Source organism: Lepidothrix coronata, unplaced genomic scaffold (genome assembly GCF_001604755.1).
Source record: "Lepidothrix coronata isolate B3197 unplaced genomic scaffold, Lepidothrix_coronata-1.0 Scaffold140, whole genome shotgun sequence".
In the NCBI taxonomy this organism is placed as follows: domain Eukaryota; kingdom Metazoa; phylum Chordata; class Aves; order Passeriformes; family Pipridae; genus Lepidothrix; species Lepidothrix coronata.
This window is the reverse complement of record NW_016690320.1, coordinates 2,201,097-2,222,547: the sequence shown is the minus strand read 5'-3', so window position 1 is coordinate 2,222,547 and position 21,451 is coordinate 2,201,097. Positions and strand designations below refer to the sequence as shown.

The 21,451-nt window shown below is 35.6% G+C and overlaps 1 protein-coding gene across 1 annotated transcript in view; it reads left to right on the top strand.

Moving 5' to 3' along the window:
* Positions 1–1,548: 1,548 nt before the first annotated feature.
* The window catches only part of LOC108503527 (protein unc-13 homolog A-like), a 43,665-nt gene continuing 23,762 nt past the window's right edge, over positions 1,549–21,451 (top strand). The window contains exons 1-6 of the mRNA XM_017827553.1: positions 1,549–1,655; positions 2,967–2,996; positions 5,960–6,059; positions 7,953–8,070; positions 9,801–9,924; positions 11,945–12,080. Coding sequence (XP_017683042.1) covers positions 1,634–1,655; positions 2,967–2,996; positions 5,960–6,059; positions 7,953–8,070; positions 9,801–9,924; positions 11,945–12,080 — 530 coding nt within the window. The 5' untranslated portion in view covers positions 1,549–1,633. The remainder of the gene's footprint in view (positions 1,656–2,966; positions 2,997–5,959; positions 6,060–7,952; positions 8,071–9,800; positions 9,925–11,944; positions 12,081–21,451) is intronic.

Sequence of the window (21,451 nt, the reverse complement as noted above, 5' to 3'; positions counted from 1 at the left end):
GAGTATCACACTGCTGTGGGAGACTTGATCAGAACAGAATTCAGAAGAGAGAGATGCAAATATATTCATCTAAAACACAAGACCAAAATGTAATATGCTGACAACTTCAGATTATGGCATAGTAGCATGATCCTGAAACAACATAAGTACTTCTTATGACACTTCTATGGAGGGGAAAAAACTCTACACATATTATGCATAGTGACTGTAGATTTTCATGATATCCTGAACTACATTTTCTTCAGTCACACTTAACAGTTTAACCTTATGAACTATCACAGAATCACAAGGAAACTCTCAATACCATCTAGTCCAACATCCCTGCTCAAAACAGGGTCAGCAAGAGCAGGTTGCCCAGGGTTTTGTTCAGTCAGGTTGTGGGTATCTCCAAGGACAAAAAGAGTCCACATCCTCTCTGGACAACCTATTTTAGTGTTAAAATACCCTCACAGGAAAAAGAGACTTTTCTTATGTTCCGGTGAAACTGTGAGTTTCAATTTGTGCCCATTGCCTGTTCACCTGTTAATAGGCAACAATCACAAGAGTCAGTCTTGTTTACAGCCTCCCATCAGGTTTTTTATAAACATTGATTAAACCCATCCTACCTACCAAAGGTTTCTCCTGGCCAGGCCAACCAGTCTCAGCTCTCATTTGTCTTTTGAGGTGTGCCTTCCTCCACACCCAGTTTCTTGGGGCTTCAGACAGCCACTCCTTAACTCAGATATATGCACCCCCCTCTACTCCAAGGACACTTCCTTACTTGGATTTAAGACCTAAGTATTCAATTATAATATAATGGAGAAAATTATATAAAAATACTATATATCTGTGGAAATATATATACTGTTAACCACAATTAAAAACAAACAAACAAAACCCCCCAGTATTAATCTGAACAACTAGTCGTAAACACCACTATTTTTATGATAATTTCAGTGTTTTGAGTATTGTTGTAAAATATTTTAACATTTTATGACAACATTTACAATCCTATGAACTGCTGCAATAGAATTAGAAATTCATGAAGTATAATAAAATCCAACTTTTTGTGCAATATTTATTCACACTATTTTAGAAAATTAAGGCTACTTATGCCTAGCTATAGCAAATACTGTAAAATATGTGTTCTGACTACGTGACTGTTTTAAAAGATAAAAAACCCGTGAACTTTCTGTATTCCAATTCAGATGCTTTGCAAGTATTAAAATCAAAATGTCAAATCTCCAAAAGTATGTCCTTAATAAAATAGTTGCACTGAGTTTCTTATTTCTGGAAAAGATGGCATTCAGAAATTTGTTTAGACTGGAGACAGCTGCATAGAGCAGATAGAAGTTGAGGAAATGAGGGTGAGGAAATGAGGGTAAGCGAACAGTTATAATATTTCTCTTTTCCTCTTCCCTCTCTGTGTGTAGAGAGGGAGAAGGAATTTGTCGTCAGTATTTTACTGCTCCATCAATTGATTGGCTTTGCTCCATGAGGAACATGGGAGGAGCGAGCAGCAAAAGTGAAACACACTTGCAGTGAGGGAACAGCAGCAGAAGAGTAATTTAATGCAAGCCAAACTATTTCTTTTCCTCTTGTGAAGAAAAAGCTGAATTTCAATGCGTGTTCTTTAAGATATTTTTCTACTGAAATGGAACTTCTCTCTGTGAAAGGTAGGTTTTTCTTCTCGTAGAAGCTCCTTCACCCATGTGACAAATATTTAGTATGTGGCTATAAATAGTAACCTCACAGACTGGAGATGTGCATTGTTTAAGCTGATAAGAATATTTCTTGCAGTACTTCCTTTCAGGGTAGTCAAGTAAATGCAGTGTGTAAATTCTGCACCCTTGCAGTGCAGTTGAGCTGCTGCAGTGTTTAGACTCTGCTGGTAGCTCAGCAACATTTTGGCCCCTCACCATTTGTGTGGAAAGTGAAAGCTTTCTCAGTGTGACAGTGGTGGAATCGTTCAGGCTGCCAGACGAACAGTCTGCAAATGTGGGGCAATTCCATGGCATTCTCAGGGGAGTTTAGGGAGAGATGAAAGCAAAAATAAGTAATAGGAAGGTAGGTGAGGTTAAGCAAGTGGAAAGGATATTGGAATACAGTGGCAAGCTTTTGGGAACCTTTGCATTGTAAAGTTGTGGACTTCTTCTTTTATTGGCAATTACTACTGTCCTAAGTGTAGCAGTGAAATATATCATGTATACATTAGTTTATTGATGGAGTTTGTTCAATTATTGTAGGACTGCAGTGATGTTTCACTCAAACCAAACTGTCTTACATGCATTGATATGGCAGGAAAATTTAAAGAATATTTAGTTATATTGTTTAAAAGTCTAAATTTAATGAACTTTAGGAGTGAAATAAAAATTTATGACCGGGTTAGATCTTCATAATTATGATTATATGAATCCCAATCCTATTAATTTCAGGGCATTTTTCATTAATGGAAGAGATACCATAGTGTGAAACATAAGGTTGCTGAGCAAAATCAGGATTTGAAATGTTCACTTTTTATTTGGTAAGATATTTACTGAAGTGCATCCTTTCTAACAGCCAGAGTAAATACAATGTAATAAAGGATTCTCTGTAAGATGATAGAAGCTACTTTAGGTTATATACAGTCTGTGAGTCATCTGTATCTATTGGGAAGAATTTTGAACCAGCATTAAGAGGTGATGAATAGCACACTACCCTTCCTGGACACCTGCTCTTCATTCTGCCCTCTGTGTTGTATCCATGTATTTATTAAGTTCTTGTAAGGTGCAAAGAGTTTTCACGTGTTCTCTTTCCCAAAGAATTCTGAGAAATCATATTACTGTCCCACAATGATGTTTATATTTTTTGAAGATTACTTGTTTTCATTTTTGATTGAGGTTTTTTATACCATGTAAGTCCTTTAGATTTTATTTTCCATAAAATCCATTGGCAAGCATTGTTAAGGTATTATCTGAAAATAATATATATTTTCTTTTTTAATACAGTGAAAAAAGGAAGGCTGGATAAAATGACTGGTAAGTTTAATTTCCCTTTCAATTTCTGCTTTACATTTTTCTTTCTTAGGCATGCTTGTCTGTGTCACACTAAAGAATCACCTAAGCTTGGGACTACTTTAATATATTTGATCAACAGTTCAATAAAAATGAATAAATGTGGAAAGAATTAAAGATTATACATGTGTTTTAGAGATCAAATTATCTTTACAAGGTCGTGGCCTCAGACAATTGGAGATTGTGTCTGAATTTTCCCGGAGAGGAAATACAGGTTGGAGATACTGATGGACAGTTATAGAGATCAGGTGTGTGCCCCAGCCAATAAATATGAGCAAAACCAAGCTGCCCAGAACTCTCTAAGGCTGTTTCCAGGACCAAGATTTAGCCAGGATGGAAAAGAAAGTCTGAACTCAGCCAGAGGTTTCTCACACAGAGGTGGACTATAAATTTAAGGCCTTCAAGACCTTTGTAATTACTAGTTCTCAGGAGAAGCTGATATACAACCAAATCAGTGCAGCAAAATTTGCTGGTTAATACATTTAAGCAAATACAAGTTGTTTAAAGTTATTTGAATTAAAGAAAGGTAACCTGAATGGGCACAGATCAAGCTGTTTGTTCTTGACACTTCTAAAAGCAGGCTGTGAAATCTTTGTACAAAGTATGGACTGAAGAATCTTCTCTTTCTCATTGAAACCCTAATGCAGTCAGAAAAATGTTCTGCAGGGTTCAGCAAATCTCATATTTTGTTGATGCTCAAAAGAGGTGATAATGTACAGAATATGACTATCAAACAGAATAATTTGATAAGAGAGATGTAGTTTCAAGTTTCTTTTGAGTGCTGTTGAAGACTTGTTAACATCATAAATAATGGCAATAAAATTTGAATGGTGTATTCTCTGATAATGTTTTCTTGGGCAGAACCATTATGCAGGTGGTGACCAAGAGCAGCCTTGAAATACCCTCATGTTTCTCAAAATTCTGTGATTATCCTGTAGTTTATTTACTCCTTTGTGTAAACTGCTATGAAGCTGCTGTGCTGTGCTCTGAGTCGAAAGCTGAAGGTTTGAGCAAGTGGATAACCTGCTGTTTGACAAAAAATTGCACTACACGCCTCTGTTTTTTGACAGCTGAAAGGTTTGGGAGCCACAATAATGGCTTCATGGAAACAAAACTGCAAAATTGGCAGCTCCTTTCTGCTGCCAGGGTATTTTAATAATATTCACCCTGGGCAGTGTTATTCCTCAAGGAGGTTATATACTCACAGTTATTTACGAGGTAGAGTATCTTTTTCTTACTTGACACAACTCATGACATCTAAAGAAGGTGAATTAGTCCTAAAGCACTGAAGGGTAATATTTAGATCCAGAGAAGAGCCAAAGAAGACAAGGAACTACTGGAAAAAGAGCTCTTTTAAAAAACAAATGGCAGGGTTTCAGGCAAGACAATAATGCAAACAGTCCAAACTATTTTTATTTTTTGTGATAGAAAAGGAGGTGGGGAAAGATACAAGGTGATTAAGTTTGGTCACCTCGTCTGGTCCGTGAAGTTATAGTTGAATATAAAGATAATAGTATAATGAAACAGACTACCACTAAAATGTGTCTTTAAGTTTCTATCTTGTCATTTATAGCTTCATTTTAGGGACATACGTTTTAATTATGAGGGAGGTTGGTTATTGTAGTTTTAATTTACATGGGTGCTCTAAATGGCTGAAGTTAAAGACTGTGGGTTGCTATTTTTCAGCCAAGTAATTTAGAATTCTTTTGAAAATTTCTCAAACCTTGAGTTGCAGCTAAAAAACAAAGTCCTGTTTGAGAGGACTGGTGCACTGAATTATGGAAAATAAATAGATAACATTGGCCACTGCTGAATGTGTTTATTGAACAGAATAGTTCCTGTTACATGATATCTTTTGTTCTTTGGTCAAACATTATAATCAGTTCTAATCAATAAGATCTACATACAGGATGTACACAGCTAACTCTTCTCCTTCACACTTTTTGTTAACTGCAGTGTAATTTGATACAACCTATTCAGTAATCTGTTGTAGACATTGACACCTTCCCTGTTACTCAGACTGTTTGATTGACCTGTGGTAAAACACACAGCTCAAAAATTCTGTTCCGAGCTACCTCTTGTATATATATTTTGGCAGTAGTTCTATTAAAAAAAAAAAAGGTTTTTTTCAGTCCTATGTCAATGTTGATCCTTATCTAGGATGCTGGAGGGTAGTGAAGGATGTGTTACCTGCATGCAAGCTAAAAAGCCACATTCATTGAGATGATATAATACACCTTTTACCACCTTAGATTCCTGTATGAGGCCCTACAGGATAGAGCTGTCCCTCAGTTCTGTTGCTTTTTTCTGGCAGTGATATTTTCAAGCCCTTTGAAATTTTTAAAGTTTTATTCTTTTTGCTGATTGGGTCCAATTTATGAATACTCATACTGTGCTTTTACAAAGGCATTTACAAAAATATATGAGTTCATTTGGGGCTGCATCTGAAACCCATTTTGCTGCTGCAACTATAACAGAACTAGATTCATGCACCAAGACTGAATTACATATTACAAGTCTGTGGCCTTGCCTTAATTGGACATAAAAATCCATCAGCCAATCATCAATATTATCATAGCAATGGAAAGGCAAAGAAAGTCCTAATTTTCAGAAAAAGAGTTGCATGCTGGTTTCATGCAAGAGCTGTCAGGGGGATTGATAAACAGTAAAAAGCCCTGTCTGGAAGCTGATCTTTAAAATACATACAGTGAGATGTTCTCTCTCACCTGTCAGGGGCAGAGACTTTTCTGGCATAATCCCATTAGAATTAATAAGAATTTTCATGCTCAAATCCACATATTTGAACCACACCTCTAAATGTTTTGTATGGAGTAAAAATTAAAACCCTTACTGCCTTGGGGTTGTATGTTTCTAGTTTCTGGAAAGAACTAAAGTGAGGTTTAATGTGCTGGTTATTTCTTTTTCAGATGCATCCAAAACCTATGTTGTTTTAAAAGTCCAAAATTTGAAAAGCACTACAATCGACAGACGAGGAAGTGACCCTTGCTGGGAACAAGACTTCATGTTGTAAGTAACAGGGAATTCTTATCAATTGATTTTGTTGTATCTTTGTTTTATTTGTATAGTTTAGAACAGTTTAGTACATGCAAGGCCATGTACAGACCACAGAAGCAAGGAAAAAGTATCCAGCTCAGAGAAAAGGTGCAGACTAGCCCTGGGGAACAGAACTAAAGTTAATTTTGCAAGGTACATTGCAGATCAAGGCCAGGACCAACAAGGGGAAGAATTTGTCTCCGAATTTGATTTCATATAATGTTGTAGGAGTACAGGAATGAGAATAAAGAGAACTCAAATTGATCCTCAAGCAACTTGATTTTTGTTCACTCAATTTCCTTTCGGTGTGACTCATATTTTATGCATTAATTTATCTCCTCAGCTGCCAATTTAGGTAGTCGCTTTACTACTGACCCCTGCTCTTTCTCACTTCTGTCTGCAGATCTTTGTCTGCTTCACTCAGCTCTCCATCTTGTTACTCTGTTGTTATTGTCCTCTTTTCTCTAGAGCCTTCTACACACCTCACTGGTCAGGAGGTCCAAGCATTTATACACTGCCTGACATTCTGAGGAAATCTGCTTCCAACTGTCAATTCCAAAGCAGTTAAACCCAATAGATATAATCTAATTAGATCCTGATTTAGCACATTAATCTCCACCATTTTTGGTCCCTTCTTTTTCCCTGCACAAATCTTTCTCTGTCACCACATTCCTGTTGTGGGAACATAAATTTAATTCCTGAGGTCTAGAGTTGGTTGAAATATTTTTGCAGAATTCAACATTTAATTTGCTGTAGTTCTTCTTATGAAAAAATGTCATTTTTACAATTTTGGGTATTTTCTAATGCAAGTATTTTAATATTTTGTCAGACACATGAGTTGTTTTGAATGACTTTTTTCGTACTTTCTGGTTACCTGAAGAATGTGTCAAAATATTAGTTAATACATTCGCTTTGCTGTTGTTTAAAAGATTTTCTTTTTATCATATTATATGTAAATGAGTGTTGCATGATATCATTGAAAATGAGCAATTTATTAGGATTATTTTCTCAGTTGGCAATGTAAATCTTGCCAAAGAATACTAAAGCACTTTTCTAGCATGTTACAAGGTTGCTGTAGCTCCATCTACTGCCTGCTCATCTATACAACACAGCAGACTTTTAAAAGGGATTAAAAGAAAGCATTTACAAATACATTTAAGTAGACTTTGGTGAGTCATACTGTAGTTCATTTTCTTAAGGGCTGTCACTCCATCTCTCACAGTAAAAGCTATGATCTTTTACACACAGATATTACCAGCTTGCCTTTTAAAAATTGCATATTTTTCAACCTTTCAGTCTGCACTTTCATTGTTACCGGTGCAACAGTTTTAAAGTTGGGGTCTAAAAATTTACAATCTGTCTTCCATAACATATTTATAGAGAGAGAAGCTGAGCAAAACAAAAATTCAATGAATCTATTCAACTGCATGAATACAGCAGAGAAGTAGACATTGATGCCGCCAACATAATGATTTTTGAGAGCCATGTGATGAGTTAAAAAGTTGTCTCAGAGGTGGCAACCCTTGCCCTTCTCAGATTTCATTTGTTCTTTTCCTGATAACTGTAAGTACACAGTAATTCTCTGTGGTTCACCACACAGTAACTTGAAGATAATTTTTATTAAAATAATCTTTATTAAAAGATTAAAATAAATTTATAACTTTTTATTAAAATAAATTCAGTCAAATGAAGATTATGTGCAATCAGTCACAGCAGAGACACCATTGCCTACTATTTTATGACTACATAGGAAAAAACCCACCTCTGTATCTCCTGTAAGTCACTAACTTATTATTATAGATTACTGAGTAGTTGAAACTGCGTTTTCAGATTCAGTTTAATGGTTTCTGTATTCATTCTTTTTAGTGAAATCTGTGCTGATGGAAAGGGCTTCCTTGTAGAGCTGTGGAAGAAAGGCTTGCTCTGGGATAGCATTTTGGGAGTTTTATGGATTCCCCTTGCAACTGTGGAATATGCAACAGATGTAAGTTGACTTTCTGTGGAATTATAGAACACTGAGTAAAATCCAACAAATTTCTCATTCTTAATCTCCCCAAATACTGTAAGGATGTTTATTATCAGTGTATACTTCTATCTCCTTTGCTCCAATCTGCGATGGTGAGGCATAATGTACATGTGACTCTTAAAGTGAAAACTGAAATGCATTATCCATATATCCTGGAGAAATGGCTCAGATACTGAGCCAGGTATTCCACAGGCAGTGAGTTAGTTCGTCTGCTCTCATGAACTGTTAGGGAGGCAGGGGTGGTTTGGCTTATATGATTAAAGTGAAAGAGTTTTAGATTAACTTTCCAGGCCTGGCTCTTCATTGTGTGACTTTGGGTAAATCTCTACTAAAGTGGGCAAAATACTGTTGTTCTCTCTCTCAAAGGAATTGGCCACTTTCTCAGAGAGGAAAACTGAAATTTGCCTTGTGGAACTACAGAAGAAATTATAGAGTGCACAGAGAAGGATGAGTGGAGAAATTGGGTCAATACCAAGAGTTGTGTATCCAGCATAGTAAGTTGGCCACCAGAGTGAGCATACTTTCGCTCAGTAGGATATCAAATAAGGAGAAAAGGTTTCTGGGATCGTGGAAATACAGAAGCAAACTGCCTGTGCTGCAAAATTTTCTGAATTCAGAAAACATAAGAGTTACCTCATTCTAATATTCCACAATTCTCCCATCCATGAATATACTCTGCTACACATAGTCCATGGAGTCTGTTTTTAAAGTAGCTCTGAATGACAGAAGATTAATTTAATCTTTGAAAAATTTTTTGCCTTCTTTAATTTTTCTAAAACATAAAAAAGGCGATTGAAGATGAGGGAAAGGAGAGAAAATCAGAAAACAACTTCCTACAGTATCTCTCATCAGACCCTATAGCAATTTCTTTACAGGAAGTAATAAATATTCATATATACATTGAACTGACATTTCAGTGATTCTACCCAGAAAATGGAAGCAGAGGAAGAAAGTAGTTCCTGCTTAAATTAGAAGTTGCTCTGTATCACAGCTGCCAAGTGCCATTTCCAGCCCCAAGGCAAGTGGTTCTGCTCTGCTGCCCTGGCTGTTGTTGAGTTACAACTTGCTGACACAGAGGTTGTGGCTTACTAGTAAATATTGAAACTTTAAACAAACACAGATGAAAGATAAGGGACTTTTTCTTAATTTCTTTAGATCCTCTAAACCTTCATTTATAATTAATCCACTGCGGATGTTTCCTAGTTATGCTGCTTGTCTTAACCCCACAGTTCTGTTCTGGGCTTTATAGCTCAGAAATAAATTATAAGGGAGCATTACTTCAGAAACAAGTTTTTTTGGCTTTGTTATTAGTTTATATGGATTGTTTCAGTCTTTCTACAATGTACTTGTTTGGCACCAGTTCAAAGGGAAACTGGAAAATCTGAGTTGATAAGTGTAATTTTCAATATTCATATTTCTTGTGTCTTAATTATCTGACAACCTTAATATGTATTCATCTCTATTGTAGAGCAAATGTTATATTATTTTGAATTCAATGACTGTGAGAAAACTTGATGAAGTCCTAAGTAATACTTACACAAATGAAAGTTGGAAGAGTCTAGAATGGATATCTAAACATATTGTTGTTACAAAGAAACTCCTATTGACTCAGGGGAAACCTCAGCCAGTAAAAAGTGCATAATCCAATAAATCCTGCCCAGGTAATTTTCATAACTTCTTTTTCCTAGGAAGGCCCAGGTTCCTGGTGGACATTGCATTCTGAAGTAATAAAAAATGGAAGTGAGATTCAAGGCACAAAAACACCAACTTCACACGAGATCTTACTAGATGTCTACTTTGCATTACCATTTGGTGAGTTACAGATTTAAATCTCTCTCCAGCATTCCAGCCATTCTATATTTCACTTTAAGTTTCTGAAACACAATGCCAAATAGCAATTTTTCTGTAGAATCCTAAATGCTTTTTCATCACTGGGGCATTTGCACAATTGATACAGGTAATTGGTACTGGTAAGTAATGGAATCACTGAGAGCCACTTCCACAAGAATATGGATGAAGAGTTTTGCTGGGTAATGTTCATCCACACATGGATGTGTCTTTCACATAAGTATCTTGGAGGCAGTGTTGGTTTGTATGTTGCAGTTTGTCTTCTGTTTTCAAATAAATACATTTGAAAATGTTCTAAAGACAGTCCCTGGGACTGCAGTCTTGGAGCACTGAGGAAATCCTGTAGAGGTCACTCTTACACTGTAGTTTTCTGCATAGAGGAAGGAATCCTAAAGCATTACGTCTCCGTTACTGAGAAAGCCACGTTTACCCTCTACCTGGAGTTTAACTTGGACATTACATTTCGATGGCTTACTCTGTTGAATGGCTCTCAGCTCAGCTGTGAGCAGCTGAGGCTCTGTCCTTGACTGTTGGAGTCAGTACAGCTTCTTTATGATGACAAAGTTACATTGGGAAGGTAGAAGGCTGCAGTTACTTCTGACAGTTCCTGAGAGATGTCTATTTGAGAATGCCAGATACTGCTGCTTTAACAATATGACTTCATTTGGACTTGAAGCACTTGTGTGTAGTAACAGAGAAATGTTTTCACATCATTAGCTCACCACGAGTGCTTCTTTCTAGATGTATCACCTGATGTGGTAGCAACAAATTTGTCATTTCACCATTGCCATTTATACTAAGCTCCATTAAAAGGCTGCTAAGTAGAATGAGGATCTAGTATATTTAAAATTCTGCAAGCAAAGTCACAGTACTAAAATCCTATTCAGATAAATACTACAGTTGGATTGCAAACATTTTTAATGTGTCTAAAACTCAAGGTTTTTTAAAGATAATCAGGGTTTGTTATAAAATACAATAATTTCAATTTTATGAGGTCTTTCTTGCAAGAGACAGAAGAAAATTTACAGGACATATCTTATTTTTTTCTTAAATTCAGCATTAGAGACGTATGGCATGCTCCTTAACATTCAATTACACTTTACATAAAGAGTATAAAAAATTAAAGAAAACTTTAATGAAGTGAACTGTAATTTGCAATAGCTATAATTCTGAAAATCATTTGTGTGTCTTGGGAACTAAGATCTCATTTTGACAAGTAGCCTGCTGAAAGTCAACAGAATTTTTACCTTATGAATAACTTTGGAACATACTGTGCAGGTATTCACCTCTGAGGCTTGGCTGAAATTCAGCTCATTGTCACATTTTTCATATACATTAATTAGCAAATGAGGTAGTAATTCACATATTATAAGTATATATTACATATGTATATACTTACAATCTAAACATATGCTTCCATACTTACATAAGCTTACATATAACCTAAAAGTTGAGATTAACTTATGCAGTAGGAAAACCAAAAGATCTTCTTGTTTTCCAAAGTATTATCTCTGTCTTCTTGATTCACAACAGTGTTGCAATCACTTTGAGCAAAATATATGACAAATTTTTGGCAGCTAACCTAGTGTTAGTAAACAGTGTGAGAGGAAATAAATCAAAGCATAATTCCTAATACATAACAAAACTTTAAAAGAGAGAAGAAATAAAAAAGGAGAAAAGACATGGGCACCAAATTTTTTTCATCATTGTGGAAGAAAATGCCCCACAATCAAGATCAGGTCATGAACCCCTTCCTCTCACTACAGCTAAAAGGGTGATTTATAGAGCAAAATGATCATCTTGGAACTCTATTTCTGCTGTTCTCGTCATAAGTGATTTAATCATTATAATGTTTGTAATTGACTTCATTAATTCCCTATTACTGTAAATTTAACGAATTAAGTTAATTAATTTAATGTGTACTTCCTCTTTTGAGAAGTAAAATGGGCTGAAAGATTTCTAGCAGCTTTTTCCTTCTGTACAGATACCCACAAAGACTTAGATTGCAGAGCCTGGCACAGAGAGCCACCCCTCCAAAGTACAAGACCTTCACATCAAGATACATCTGATATTTGGTCACCCATGGAAAGTGGTCTCAGCACACAAGAGAGCAAACCAAGGTATTTTGCCTTGTCACATCAGACGTGTTTGATAACGTTTGTTGATTTTTTTAAAATGTCTGAATGCCAGAGTGATACTTTACAATCATTTTAAGCAAGAATGTGACTTATAAACTTAAAAAGTTTCATAAACTTATAAACCCTTAAGGGATATATTTCCTTATTATGGTGGGACAGAGCATGATAAATCTTCATATTCTAATGAAAACCATGGAGGATACTGTCTCCTGTGAAACCACTCTGCAAACATGTGCCTTCTCAATAAATCTTTGGTGGTAAGTAAAGCGGATTTTAACCTACAAAAAATGTAGGCATTAAAGAAAAGGCAACCAAACTTATATTTGACTAATTAGTACAAGACAAGAATATAAACTATTAATGATACAAAAGGGGTAAATACCATTCTAGACTGTTCTGCAGCAGATTGCTGCGTATATACACATGGCTTCAGAAGTGCAAGGGGATTGATTGACTGGTGTTCATTTAAGGTGATGTTTTAAATGATAATGTTTTAAAGACAATGCAGGCATTAATTAGCTTTTCTATGTTCTTTTATGGCAGATACATGTATATCTGTCCTGTTCTCACCCTTGGGCATGTGTCTACATAGAGTCCACCTATTCAATAGTGACTTTCTGAAAACTTAAGAAAAGAAGGGTAGCAAGTCCTAACATGATTTAGATATTGTAACTGATTGCATCTGGAAATCAGGAAAGACATTTGATTCCATTTTTGAAGCTAATATATTTACCTAGACAGGCTACCTTCACTTCTACAAGTTTTCCAGAAGAGAATTAATATTTTCTGTCTTTTTGCTTTGAGCAAACACAAATGCTGTGAGGAAAAAAAAAATAAGGAAAAGATAATTGCTGTCTTTCTGCTTCCCTGAGTGTGGAAAATGATGATGCCTAAAGAGAGGAAGGGGCAAGGTGGCAAAATTGTATTACTTTGATGCCATCACCTTCTGCTGAGTGGAGTTGAATGCTCAGGAGGGAGTCCAGTCAGCCTCTGAGAACATCTCTCAGCAGTGGTCTCTGAGCAGAGAGAGCCTTCTATGCCTTGGTATAATCACTTCCCTTCTCTTGCAAAGGCAAACTGGGGAGAAAAAAAGTTTTCCGTCTCTGCTGCTCATTTTGGCTTTCATGGCAGCTGTCACAGACTGTTACATTTCATTATGGTGTCCCTTATCTATAGTAGTGCAGGAAAGATACTGTGAGCAGCTGACACTCAAAAAAGGTGTTTTCTTGATGAAGGGTAGAACAGGCTCTTGGGAAAAGCAGCAAGAATATATGGTGTGTCAGGCACTTGACTCATGTTTAAGTCGTGCTTAACAGCGGTGGTACCAGAAAATTAGCTCAAACACAAGAGAAAATAGGATAAAACCTCTTCCATTATGAAGCTATGTGTTCTCTGAGGCAATGACATGTGGATGCACTTAAATGACCTTTTCATGGACTCTAAAAAAGCAGAGTCCTAGTGCATGTACCATCAACACAAAATTACTAGGAAACAAATGAGTCTGCAAAAGGATCATCAAGCACATGGATGCAGTGAGTCAGAGACTGTACATGGACAAGGTGCCACAGCATCTCTTTGCTTCTTGTCATCCTTAGCCTGTTTACATTTACTAGTAAGTCCTTGCAGGGTATTTGCAGAGGAGTACAAGTGCCTCCTTAGGGGGAGAGCTGTCAGTAATGGCAGCATTCAAGAGCTGCTTCTCTATGTTTTTCTAAGCACACGTCCAGTCATTAGCATATCATCTGGGTTGACATGTCTTTTTCAACAGAGATCTGAGCCTCTGAGCAGGTTAAGTTAAACCAAAAGAAGTTAACCTGATCTGACTATGGAATTATTTCCTTTACCTCTTTGTACCAAATAATTTTATTGAATTTAACTAAACCTTTATATTAATAAATTAGGAGTAAGCACTGAACTACATATTATTTTAAAGTGAAAAGTTCTTTCATCTAATAATAGGTATTTTCAAAGATTATGAGCTGAAAGATTATGATTGTTTTAAAGTTTACTTAGAGATGTGTATTTATTCAAAATAACTGTTTTGTACTAAAAGTCTGAGAAGTTAGATTACACTATATGTTTTGAATAGCTGTATTAAACACCAGTTTAGCTATCCTGTAAATATTCAAGTATTAATGGGGATAAAATTTCTTCATTAAGTTTTTTTACACTGATATTTATTTGTCAAGTCTTTGGTTATATATATAAATGGTGTTTATGGCAGTTAACTTTAAATGTAGACTGATAGCTAATTAAGTGTAATTGATTAACTTTTTGCAGAAAGCATAAACTCACTAAATCAGATTTTGAAGGATGTGGTAAATTATTAAGTGACTACTTATTAGAGCAATATATTTTCTTCCAGAGACTTAAAAAGAAAAAAAGAAATGAGAGAAAGAGAGAGAGAGAAAGGGCAAATACTGGTAAAAACACCCCAAACAAAAAACACCTAAGTATTTCTCCATTTAATGTAACCAATGAATGAATGACTGTGAATTTATAAAAATTAGCATTTGAGTATTTATTATATACTTCATTCCAGCTCTGTATAGTAACTGTATGATAAGTCAGTTGGCTCTTTCTGTTTGCATCATTAGTACCCAGTGCTGAATGCTACTACTGGCAAGAGTGAGGATTTCACAGGTAATCTCTTTGGTACCACTGAGGTAGAAATATGTTACTGTATATCCAGAAGTGCCAGAAATTTCCAGATATGCCTGTTAATCAGAAACTCAAGTGAATGGCATAAAACTGATTAGGGGCATTTCCAAAAAAGAGAAAATGAAACAAAAATTTCCTTTAAAAAACAACCAACCAACCCCAACACCTAAGGAAGTACAGCAACATGGACAAGGATCTTTCTTTTAAAAAGAATATTGATTTGTCCTGTGATACTTGTCTTCTCTGCAGAACTGAAAATCAGTCACTGGACAAGGAGAAAAAAAGACTTTGTTACATTTAAAAAAATTACAAATCCATTATTCGGGTTTATTTATTTCTACCTGCATAGGCCACATGAGTAGATATCATACATGCATACACAGGAAATGAAGGAGGGATATGCTGCCACAAACCCGTGCTGGATCTACAGAGATTTTATGGACAAATTTGGATTTGAGTATCTGATTTCTGAAGTGTTTGGTTTTAACTGTGTTTCCTCTGATCTAATGCTTTGGGTGGTGGTAACTGTTGAGTGTTAAAAGGAGATATATTACTAAAAGTGGACTTCATGACCTGCAACCATTGCAATGTTATTTTCAATGTAATATTCATTAAACTGATATTAATTAAAGCAAATTAGTGATCTATGACAGCAACAGACAGGTTTATTTTTTCAAACTGATGAATACTGAAAAGAAAGCTTGAATGTGATGGACTTAGAAGTTTCTTAATGCTTGGAGCATCATTAACATTAAATGGCTTTTTAAGAACCTAATTAATCTTCCCTGGCTTTAAATACAGAAAGAACCAAATGATTGCTGAGGTCTAAATTAATTTGAAGTGATCACTTTACAGCCATTTCTCCAAAAATCTGTTTCATTATTCATGCCTAGATAACAGAAAAATTGATGGGCAGGCATAAAATTATTTCTAAACCATGAAAATTTCCATCTCTACCGCTTGGCTACAGGTTATGAACTCCTTAAACCAAAGCCATATTTCCAGTACACAGCCATGGCTGTTTAAGCAGATAATGTTTGTCCATGTAAGTTTGTTTTCTGTTGTGATCATTCACTGAGATATTGTTTCTCAAAGTTAAATTACAGAATAGTCCAGCATAACTGATCTTGCATAATGTGTTGTTGTTTCCTTTCATATTTACTGCCAAAAACAAATAAGGTCCACAAGAAAGTAAAGAAGGAGGCAGGGTAACAAAAGTTGTATGTCACATGTAAGCCTTTTAGCTATGACTGTCCACCGGTTCCCAGCTTTTCAGAACTGGCACATTATTTTTAAAATATAAAAAGCAGTTGACATTATAATTAGTGATAGGTGGGTTTGCATTTAATTATTATTCTGAGGCTGTTCTCTAAAATGCAGATTGTTTAACTCATATAATACTTCTGTGTTCCCAAGGCAAGGTAAAATGGTTGTTTACATCAAAACACATGAACCAAGAGATATGAAATATTTTTACGTATTAAAGAGCATGATCTTTCCTGCTCTGCTGTCCTTTCCAAGTTCAGTTCCACCCTCTTGTTTTTCACAAATGTGTTTCCTTCAGATGTTCTGTACCCTAGAACTATTGCTCTTGATTGGAACAAAAGTAGTATTTTAAAAGACTACTTTAAAAAAAAAAAAGGTTCCAAAGAATTTTAAAGAATGTTGCAGTAGCTCTCTACAGCAGGAAAACTACAAACAAAATTTAAACTTAGAACTGGAGAATACTAAGTGTCATAAATATAATGAATTTGAAGTTGGAGCAATTTTTATGGGTTTTGTTATACAGCTCTACTTTATGACTATGTCAGCTTTACAATCATTGCCAGTTTTATTCTTACATTTTAAAAAATACTCGGTTGCAAAAAAAAATACAAAAGAAGATATATTAGCAGTTAAAAATATAGAGAGAAAACATTGTACTTGAAAGAGATTGAGAAAAAGGACATTGAGGGAATTGAGAAACATTTAGGGAATTGAAGATTCTGTCAGAAAAAAAAACCAACAACAATGAATTATGTATAAAACTGCTTAGAAGTGTAGTAAAGAACAAAACAGCTTTACTTTGCAGTTAGAACAAATGATGGTGAGCTCATATGACATGCTGATGTAGATTTTCTTTCCCGAAGTTGTCCCAAATAGATTTTGGTAAGTTATTTTTGTAGCTATTTTTATATCTCACTATTATTATGGCCTTTCATTAGCTAAAACCGTAAGGAAAAGAATCCTACAGATGTTCAACCTGATGGAATTAGGACTAGTTATGTGTTTCCATGTTTTTGTTTAGAAGAAGAGACAGATTGAATCTATCTAAGGGTCTATTTGATATAGAAGTTTATAACAGTCAGATAGTTTCATGCATGAGGCCAAGTTCAGGCAATAGACCTACAGGGTCTTCTATGAAACCTCTCTTAGAAACAGTGGGAGTTTCTTTCTTTGACATGAAATCAAGCTTGTTGGACATTTTTTCTAAGGTTGATTTAGAAATTGAGGCAGAGATGTAGCTGTGGAAGTGTGATGTAACACGCTCTATAAGACTATCCTACATCTAAAGGTTACATATTTGTTTGGTTTATTGCATGCATACACAATCAAATACTTTTATAATACTGATTTTGGTTTTCATTTTAAATTGAAAGATTAGGCATTGGTTTTGAATACAGAGACTTGATAATGTAAAAGAAAATTGAGTTCAGTTGAATGAAGAAATATGTCATATTTGGAAAAAAAATACATTATTATTTTTTGAGTTGGATGTATTAGAAGAAAAAAAATGTTTTAAAATTGGTGACTACCAAGTAGCTGCACAGTGGCAAACCCAGGCAAAATCTGGAGCAATTGGTAAAGTTTCTCTAAGTGTCAGTTAGACATTGTTTGCTTTCTGGGAATAATCCAAGATGACACTTTGACAGATTCAAGATTGACTAAAAGCTGCAACTTCACTGGACAGCGTCTTGCTAATGTCTTATTTGTACAAAGATGTGTTTCTTTGTGTCTTCTGTGATAGCCTTTGGTCTTGTTCTCTTTTAGTTGCATGTTCTTTTGTTCTGATAAATATCTTGCAGTTTGGAAACAATTAATGTAGTCATTTCAGCACTTAGGAGATAATGTGTCTTGTGAGTGTTTCTCAGGTAGCAAAACTGCCTTGTAGACTCCTTATGTCCAGCAGAAAACTTGGAAGTTACTTTGCAAAATCTTGATTTACTGTCTTGGTACACTTTAAAAAAAATAGAATCTTTCTTCAAAGCTATTTTTCTATGGTAAGGTAGGAGAGAATATGAGCTGTTACTTACTGACATTCTATGAACTATACTAGATAATTATCACAAGCGGTGGTTTTGACTGATCTGAACGACAGTTTACAGTCCAGTTCAGAGTTTTGAGTGGTAAGAATTGATATTTAAATATTTTAGGTATGGATTACTGTACATCTCTCTTTGCACACCCTTTAGCATCAGGCCTTCAGTTGCAGTGGTTCTTCAGAACAAGGTTTAATTTGGTTAAGTTCCTCCAACATAATGAAAATAAGAAGCCAGGAAGTTGAGTGTGCCACCTTTTGAGAAAGGGGCACATTAATGTTTGAGAACAATAGTTGATCAAAGAACAAGAAAATCCCACAATGTTGAACCCAAAATGCATATTTTGAAGTCTTAAGTATTTGAAGTGGCCTAAAAGACAGAAGTTTAAGTAGTTATCACCTCTCTTTCCCAGTACCTATTCTCAGCTATACAGAAAAGTTTGCTGTTTCTCTACCTGTTATAAAACAAAAGTTTGCTGGGTCATATGAGAAGTCAGAATACTCAGATAACCTAACTGGAAAGTAATTGTTAAAGCAAGGTGGGACTTTCTGAATCAGCTTTAACAGAGACAGCAGCAACCAATAAATAATTCACACTGAGGTCAGACTTCGCAATAGTCTGAAGGGTGAAAAGACACCAGGCAGATGAAAGTACTTTCATTGCAACAGATAGTTAATTATCCCCTGGAAGGGCAGTGGTGGGAGGGCTGCAGTAATTGTTGGGTTATCTGGAGCAGCTGTGCTGGCAGTGCACTTGGCTCAGGGGTATTTCTAGAAACAAGCAGGGGCAGACATCTTCTTTCAGGGTGTGAAGGTCGACATCCATGTGGATTGTGCCTACAAAAGTTTTGTAAAGAAGTGGAGGAAAAAGTCAAAACATGAGTTCTGTTATGAGGATAAATGCATAGCTTCAAACTATTCATCTTCTCTAGAGGTGAGTCAAAAGACGTAGGTCTTGTATAAGACTTAAGTTCTTAATGATTAGATGAGTAACCTGTGTAAGAGTGGTGGAGGAAAAACTCTAAGAACTTAAGTAAAGCATATATGTAAGCATAGTTTTGTTTCTGTTCATGCCTTGCTAAGCATTAGGACTTGGATGGTTAGAAAACATGTTATTGCTGTATTATGTGTTTTAGGCACTTATACAAGGTGATCTCAAAGAAATCAGAAAATGTTATTTCGTTACTGTAATAATGTTGCTCTTAAAATATAAGCTGAAAAAATGAATTACCTTCTCCCAAAGAAACTAAGGTCTTGCAATTTTAGCTTTAAAACAGACAAAACCCACCAAGAACTCAGAAATGTAAACTATTTGAAGTGAAAGCCAGCAGTAATCTAATTGATATAAACATGTGATTGAAGATGATAATACAGCTACTGAAACTTCTGATTTTGGACAGTAAGAAAGCAGATGGAAAATAAAATAATAGTCAAATTTAAAACTAAAATTTTACTGTAGAGTTGAGTAACTGGTTGGTGTTTGGAAACTAAGTTTTAAGTGCAACTTAAGCATCTGCAAAAGGGAACTTGTGTAAGGGTATAGATTTAGTGCTACCAAAAAACATCTTGGAGGAAAATCTGCCTTCTTTTGCTACTGACACACAAAAATATCTATGAGGCAGTTGGGTAATGCTAAATCATATTAATCTATGTGAGGCTTAAAAAAGTAGGTCTCACTGTGATAGCACTAACCGTGGAAAGCCTAAATCACTTAATTTTCCCTTGCAATTTTACCACATCAATAATTTCCTTTTAATGTGATTATAGCTAAGATGGACAAGTAGGGCCTACAGTTACTCTTAGTGTTCTACTAAACTGCTACTTATTGCACAGCTTTTTAATGTTATACTGATTTTTTTATCTATACTGTATAATTGAGGCCTATGAAAAAAATTAAAATTGAATTATAACTTTATAGTACAATAATCCTTAATGGGATACCATTTCCATAGTTCCACATCCCAGACATATTTTCCAATAAGAATAGTGTTCCCTTATCCTAAGTGCATGAGCTGACTTGAAAGCTAGTGATTTAGAGCACCTTGTTTTCAGCTGGAAACCATTTCAGTGCAATCAGCTTCAGATAATCCCTGGCAGGTGCTATAACGAGGACAACGTTTTGTAGCCCAGGTGCAGTTAATACAAGTAATGTCACTTTGGCCTGATGTGCAAGGCTGGGGTAGCAACTGCACCAACAGAGACAGTCCCAAAGACTTGTGCTGCTGCAGCCTAAATGAGTAACAAATGTGGAAATCCTCACACTGAAGTTTTGAGTCTCTTACAAACTGACATACTTCCAATGCACATTAAATTGTTTCAGAAGTTACAGCACTGGAAGTGCGGCACTTGAAAGGTTTTATAAACAACAGAGAAGCTGTCATTCATCTTTATTTATTCTTTTCTATCCTCCTCCTGAACTATAAAAGAATGTAAAATAAAGTTCAAAATTGCCATTAGCATCCTTATCCTATATTTGTACGAGAATTACCATTACTGGAATGTTCTGGGAAGGATATTTTAAAGGAAAAGAAAATAAAAAATCCCGGTTTTGTAATAGTATACTACCAAAGTACAAATCTGCTTGATCTGTCCATTAGAGATTGATTTGAGCACGTGATGTTTGTTTCGGCTTGGCTGCTGCTAGTGGGGAGTGGAAGTTGCTGAGTAAAAAATTGTCATAATATGTCATAATAGAGTGTGATTATTTCAGTTTTTCTTCCCCAGTTTATTTCCAGTTATAGTCAAAGCTGACAATATTGACACTAGTGATGAATGCTTACAAACCCATGCAGATGTTCGGGATTGCCTATTACAAACAAATAAGCATTCAGAAGATGTCGTTATTTGTCCATATGTGGCCACACTGCAACTGCTTTATAATTAACTGCTTTACAATGGAGCCTGCAGTGCGATTTAATTTTACAAGAGGTGCTGCGAAAATGCAAATCATCGCTGAAATACTAGACCAATTTTAATGTAATTGTGCAGCAAAATTGACAGGGAAAACATCTATTAAATAAAAGTTTCAGTGTGACTTTTGTTGTCTATTAAAGACTTCTTTCAATAAACCAGCCTGAAGAGCCCTCGTGTTTATCTAACCTGTGCCTTCCTGTGCATGTAACTGTGTTCTCTTGGTAAATCACGGCAACAAAATTTGTTATTTTGATCCTTCCCGCTGGGAGATGTGGAAGCCTGCTGGTTTGATGCATGGTGCATCAAAATTTTTACCTGGGCTGCTTGCTCAGCTTTCTGGATCTAAATATTGTTGGACTTTTCCAGAGGCTTTTCTTCTGGTTCTACAGCCTGTTGTTCCTGTGATCTGTGTTGGTTCAGAGACTGCAGCTGGACATTATGTTGCAGGAATGGCGAATCAGTGTGATTTTCAGGCCCTCCT